General features: G+C 68.5%; 1 protein-coding gene across 1 annotated transcript; it reads left to right on the top strand.

The window, feature by feature from the left end:
- Positions 1-6229: 6229 nt before the first annotated feature.
- AURANDRAFT_7317 (hypothetical protein) lies at positions 6230-6766 on the top strand (the record flags this gene model as incomplete). The annotated part of the gene is made up of 1 exon (XM_009044379.1): positions 6230-6766. A coding segment is annotated over one exon (537 nt), but the record flags the coding sequence as incomplete, so codon positions are not given.
- Positions 6767-6801: the final 35 nt, after the last annotated feature.

Genomic DNA, 6801 nt, shown 5'->3' with positions numbered 1-6801 from the left:
GTCCCCGGCGCGCGTCACGGTCCCGAGAGGCGGCTGTTCCTGCTCCAGTCGGTGCCCGACGGGCTCGTGAAGGGCGAATTCAAACAACCGCGCTGGGGCAAGTTCTCGGCGCTCAAGAAGCCCGACGGCGCGCCGGTCGTCAAGGGCGTCGACTGCTTCGAGGTGCGCACGGCGACGACCCGCAGCCACGTGCTCGGTGCCAAATCACTAGAACTCGTACGTGAGCGGCGTCCGCTCTTTGGAGCCCGCGTGGCTGCGCACGGCGTCGTCCCGGTCGCAGAGCGTCTTGTCGCTGTAGGTCTGGTGTTCCCCGGAGGTCATGCGCGTCCTGGTCGAGTCTCTCATCGCTACGTACCTGAAGCGCCGCTCGAGCTCGGGGAGCACCGCAGGCTCCACCGACGCGGCGGCGGCGCCCGCCGCGGCGGACGACTCGGACGGCCCGGACCTGGCTGCGCTGCTCAAGTTTTTCGTCGGCGACGTCTTTGCCCTCCCGACCTTCCTGCGCGCGGCCGAGGCGTCCAGCGTCGACACGGACGCGAAGGCGACGTCGACGTCGACGGCCGCGACGAAAACGAAACGGTCCGACCCGAAGCCCGTGGTGGACAGCTCCGAGGTCTGCTCGTTGATGCCGCGGCCCGCGAGGCGCGGCCTCGCCCAGGCGCTCGAGCGCTGCGCCGACGTCATCCTCTACGATTTGGCTCCTCTCGCGAAGGAGGAGATCCTCCTCGGGAAGCTCGAGGAGCTCCGGCGCGACGGCGCCCCGAACTGGGACCGCGTGGCGACGACGGGGTTGTTGAAGAATTTGCGTGCGGCGTTCGACGGGTTCCGGAAATTGGAGGTCCGCGACGGCGAAGCGCTTCTTCAGCGACTCCGCCAACTCGACGCCGACGCCCATGAGCTCTCCCAGGCACGCCAGCGCGTCCACGCGGCTCGAAGGCACCTGTCCAACCCCGACCTCGTCCTCGGGTCCCTCGAGGACGGCCAGACGCTCATCGCGTACGTCCGCCGCCTTTCAAATCTTCCAGAGCTGGACGCGGCCGCGCTCCCAAACAACGCTCGGCCGCTCAGGGATGTTCTGGACGCGGTCCGGCGGATAGTGGAGGCCAAGATGCGGTACTCGGCGTTGAGCAAGGGCGACGCCATCCAGGCGAAGATCCTCGCGAAGAACGGCGAGGACTACTGCGCCGGGGTCGTGAACAGCATGAGCGGAAGCCGCTCGGGGACCGTGAATGAGGAGGCGCTCGTCCATCGACTGGAGCTGATGTGCTACAAGAAGATCCTGTCCGGCGACCTGGGCGAGGTCTACTCGATCTGCCTGGCCGGCGACGGCGGAACGGGGACGGCGCCGGGCAGCAAACCGGTCGGCGGCCAGGCCTGGGCGATCCACGTCGGCGTGAGCACGGACGTGCGGGAGCTCTTCCCGAAGAAGACCTGCGGCTACGCGCAGAAGCAGCTCGCCGACGAGGAGAAGGACGCGCGGTCCGGCACGTTGGATTTTTGCCCGACAAAGGCTCCGACGGGCCACGCGAACGGCGCAAGCTACCAGGCGTTCAAGCGGGCGCGTGGGCCGGCGGTTCGGGCGGAGCTGAAGCGGAAGCGCACGCCCGCCAACGAGATCTTCGAGAAGGAGAGCGTCGAGGTCGCGGCAGAGCACGCCGCCGCGTCTTGTTTTGAATCACGTGTTCGACGTGTCCTGGCACAGGTGGCGCATGATGTCCAAGGTCGAGAGGGAGCCGTACAAGACCGCGGGCAAGGCCTACAACGCGTCCAAGCCCGAGCAGACGGAGAAGTACCTCGCGGACAAGAAGTGGTGGAACGAGAAGCAGCAGAACTACACGAAGTGCTCGCGCGCGATGCTCAACCCCCATCAACCGACGCTCCGGCAGTCGCGGTCTGCCGTGGAGCTGATGGTCGCCGACGAGCGTGTCCGCGAGAACCAGACCTTACCTGCGTTCGCGGCCGCCGCGACGGAGGCGGTGCGCACCGCGTCGCCGACGAAACGCGCCAAGTACGCGGCGGCGGCAGATGCGGGCGCCGCCGCGCTCGCGCCGCTCCAGGAGCAGGCCTCGATCTGGGGGACCCCGGAGAAGCGCACGGGCGTCGTCTCTGCCGCCCGTCTGGACGAGGCCCTCTGCGCCGCACGCGAACACGCGGAGTGGGACTCGCCCGGCGTCGGCTCTGTGCCGTCTCCCTACCCGTCGCCGGCGCCCGCCCGCGTCTTCGACATGGACGCCGTCCATCGCGAGTACAAGGGGAAATTAAACTGAGGTCCGGCGCCGCTGCGAGGTAGTCGCTACGGCGTGTTGAAGTGCAAGACCGGCGGCGATTGATGCTTTACCTTTTGAGCGCATCGGCGGCCGCCGAAGCCGCTCACGCTTGCGCGTCGGCAGCGCCGTCGCGGCCGCTGCGTCACGACATGGTCCTCGACGTGTCCGTCGTCGACAGGACCGGGAAGAGCGTCGTCATGACCATCTCTCGACGACTCACCATGAAGCATGTCAAGCTGCTTTTGACGAGCGGTACTGTGCCGCTGCTCGGCCGCGGCCTGGGCCCCGGCGACGTGACGCTCCAGATCAACGGCGTCGTGCTGGCGGACAACATGAAGGTCGCCGACCTCTGCAACGCGGTGACCCTCCACGCGTACATCGCGCGCGCGGAGAAGGCCGACGGCGCGTACGGCGGCGCCAGCGGGATCATCCCATGGCTGGACAAGGCCGACATCGCCGTCGTGACGATGCCGCTCGGCCTCACGTTCGGCGGCGACGGGAAGAAGGCGACGACGCTCGCGAAGAAGGCCCGCGAGGCGCTCGCGCTCGTCGGCTTGACCGTGGCCGACGTGCTCTTCTACGCGCGCGACGGCGGCGAGGCGGCGGTGGGGAACGTTCTGCGCGAGATGGGGAAGGAGGAGCTGGAAAAGAAGGCGGAAGAGGAGCGAATGCGGGGCCACGGAACGCGGGGTCGGACGGCGGCAGCGGCGACTGCGACGGCTGCTGCGGCGACGTTGGTAGATGCCGACTGCAACGCGCACATTACAGCAGACGGGGCGTCGACTGCCGTGAACCGGAACAGCGTCGACGACGAAAAATTCAACAGAACATCAGGAAATTCTGTCTTCGAACGGATGCTGGAGGCATGCATCAAGCATCTCAGAAGTGAGAAACTCGTGGAGCATCTGCAGTACCTGGGCCTGCTGAAGCCGGAGGAGTGCATGGATGTGCGCTTCGAGTCCTACATGCTCGCTGCCGCGTACATCTGGGCGAACAAGGGGCTGCTGATGGTCGCTATCGTCCTGAGCCTGGGCCTGGGCGAGGACGCGTCGACGTCGACTCGGGATCTCTTACTGAAGCTCCGCGCCCTGCGCGACGAGGGGGCGTCGCGGTGCTACTACTTGCTCTCCAAGCCCGAGTTCTTGCTGCACACATCCGTGCTCGCGGCGCTCAACTACGCCGTCGTCCACGCGTCGCTCAAGTGGGGCCACACGTACGGGGGCTTCCGCTTCAACGAGCTGGGGACGCACGTCATGAACCTCGTGGCCAAGTACGTCGCTGTCGCGATCGACCCGAAGGCGTCGGGGCTCTTTGACGACGCCTACGCCTACGCCAAGCCCTTGGGCTTCGAGCACGCCGTGGACAACTTGGCGAAGAACTACACGAAGGAGCTCATCGAGTACATCATCAACCGCTACGACTACGTGCTCTGCCTCCCGTGGTCCCACAGCTTCTTCTTCGACAAGGACCGCCGGGCCCCGTACGCCCGCGCCCTGGGCCGGCAGCTGTGGCCCCCCGCGGCCGCGTCGACGGTCGCACGCGGCGCCGGAGCCGACGCGCGGCCGACGGCCGACGACGCGCCCTCGCCGCTCTCCACCAAGGAGCTGGCGCTCGTCAACCACGTGGAGATCCTCGGCCTGCTCCGGTCCAAGCCGCTGCGGGACGCCGTGGACATGGTCGCGCTCGAGGGCGAGCCGGGCGGCATCGTCGCCGGCGGCGAGCTGCCGTCGATCCTCTACGAGGCCCTCGCGAAGAAGTTCTGCTCCTACAAGGTCGACAACGCCCACTCCGAGGTCATGGTCAAGATCCTGAAGTGGGTGATCGCGGAGGGCCACACGCTACCGGGGCATCGCGACGCACGCTTTGGGAACACGGCGTCGGAGAACGACGTGAGCACCTACCTGCTCGAGCACTACCCCGACGGGAGCCCGCAGCTCGAGGCAGCACGGGCCGAGGCGCGTTCGGACGTGGCGCCGAAGAAGCGGCCGCGCGCGACGCGCGAGGGGTCGACGTCGTCGGTCGAGGATTTGGTGAGCTTGCTGGAGCCGTCGCAGGTCGCGGCCGCGGCGGCGCACGGGCTGAACTCGTACGCGGCGTCGTCGGTTACCGCCGTGCGCTCCCTCAAACGCGGCGAGCTCTCGGCCGCGGTGCACTCGCTGGTCGCGCATCTAAAAAATTTGGGCGAGAACGCCGCGCTCGCGGAAGCCGCGACCTGCCCGTCGTGCGGCGCCGCCGCGGTCCCGTGCCGGCCGGGGACGAGCAGCTCGAACACGCACGACCACGCCTGCGTCTGCTACGCGTGCTGGAGGAAGCTCCACGCGACGGGCTCGAACTGCGTCGTCTGCGGCGAAGCGTTTTCTGGACTCGAGCTCCCGGGCGGCAGGTTCGAGGTCTGCCCGCAGCTCATGGACCTGACGACGGGCACCGCTTTGGGCGACACGACGAACGCCGGGGCGGCGGCGGAGACGACGACGAACGCGCCCGCGACGGCCGCTGCGAAAAAGAAGGCCGTCGGGATGTGCAAGTGCTGTGAGAAGCTCGAGATCCAGACGCCGGCGCAAGGGCCTTTCGCGAGGCACAACGCGGCCACGTGCCCGCTCAACCCCGACGTCGGGGTCCCCAAGGCCCCTGGACCGAAGAAGCGCCGCGCTGACCCGTCCGCGATCCCGTACGAGGTCGGCTCGTGCACGCGCGCGTCGAACACGGACAAGACACGCGGTCCGCTCTTCCGGCCCGGAGAGGACGCCGTCGCGCGTCGCGCTTAAGATTCTACTCTTAACCCGCGGCGCCGCCGAGGGGCTGCCCCCGCCGGAGTCCGCGGCTGCCGCGCGGCCCAGTCCGCGGACCTGCCCGAGCGCGCCGACGCGCTCCTCCTCGGTCGTCTCGGCGCCGCCGCGCTCTGCTGGCGCACGCTGTCGACCGGCATCGCGCACGGCGCCCGCAGCTCCCTCGGCTTCGCCTCCAGCCCGAGCGCCGCGGCGCGTTGTCCCGCGGAGTGCTGCCCAAGCACTGCTCCAGGGGCACCACCGCGATCATGATCAGCCACGGAGGGATTCCACGCGCGGCCAGCCCACAGGCACGTGCGACTCGTGCCACGGACGGCTCGCGCGCGACAGAGTCTCTGAATCCTCGATCTTGGCCGCGCGTCTCCGCGACGTCGTGTTGACCGTCGACGCGTCAAAGCCCAAAAGTCATCGACACGGCCGTCCGGGGTCTCCGAGCGCGTTGCCCCGCCTGGGGGGACCTCTGGGCCGGGGGTGAAGCGCCGCACTTCGTCGGGCGTCGTCGATCGTGCAATTCCGCAGAGCATCGCAGATCTCTCAGCCTCGACACGACGACTTCTGGGCCGCCGCGTTCTCGCGAACGAGGGCATGCAACCGCGTAGAGCGGCCCGTCCCCGAGCCACCACCATGGGTGGACCCGACGCAGCAATCGGCGCTCCAGATGATGCGATATGGGCCGAGGGCAGCCCCGCGGAGCTGACATTCTTCCGCCATGCTCTCTGAACTGGGTTTGGCTGCCAAGCCTTTGGTTTGTTTGCTTTTTCGGCTGCAACAATCGAATGTTTCCAGAGGTGACGATCGTAGCAGTCCAACATTCGCCGCGCCACATCTCCTCGCCGACACAGCCAACCCGCTCAAACTAAACCATGTCCGCCGCCGTCGCCAAGAAACAGCGCGTCGCCGCCGAGGTCGGTACCGGCGTCCGTGGACCTACTTCTGCGCGCGAGGGCCGCGCGCGGCTACGCCGCGGGCGTCGGGGGGGACTTTCGCCGAAAGCGCTTCGGCTAGCCAGCCGCCTCGCCCGCGCGCCCGACGCCCCCGCCCGGTTGCACCCCCGACGCTCCCGCGCGCCCCCCGGGCGCCGCCCGCGCCGCGCCGCCGCCGAGCGCCGCCGCATCCCGCCCTCGTGCCCCCCGAGCGCCGCGCGCCGAATCTCCGCCGCGCCCGCAGGAGCGCGTCTTCCTCTTCTCGTCCGAGTCGGTCAACGAGGGCCACCCCGACAAGGTCGCGGACCAGGTCTCGGACGCCGTGCTCGACGCGTGCCTCACGGCGGACCCCTACTCCAAGGTCGCGTGCGAGACGGCGACGAAGGACAACATGGTCATGGTCTTCGGCGAGATCACGACGAAGGCGAATCTCGACTACGACGCCATCGTGCGCAACGAGGTCAAGAAGATCGGCTTCGACTCCTTCGTCGACGACCTCGGCTCCGTCGACTCCAAGGGCCTGTCGTGCGACTCGTGCGAGGTGCTCGTCCGCATCAATAAGCAGTCGCCCGACATCGCCGGCGGCGTCCACGTGGGCAAGAGCGACCTCGACGTCGGCGCCGGCGACCAGGGCATCATGTTCGGCTACGCGTCCGACGAGACGGAGAACTGCATGCCCCTCACGCACCTCATGGCGACGCGCCTCGGCAAGGTGCTCACGGAGGTCCGCAAGGACGGGTCGCTCTGGTGGCTCCGCCCCGACGGCAAGACCCAGGTGACCATCGAGTACCTCCAGCACTCCGACGGCTCCGTGACGCCCAAGAT

Source organism: Aureococcus anophagefferens (genome assembly GCF_000186865.1).
Source record: "Aureococcus anophagefferens unplaced genomic scaffold AURANscaffold_282, whole genome shotgun sequence".
Classification (NCBI taxonomy): domain Eukaryota; class Pelagophyceae; order Pelagomonadales; family Pelagomonadaceae; genus Aureococcus; species Aureococcus anophagefferens.
Note: the sequence above shows the minus strand (reverse complement) of the source record. Positions and strands in the feature narration are given on the sequence as shown.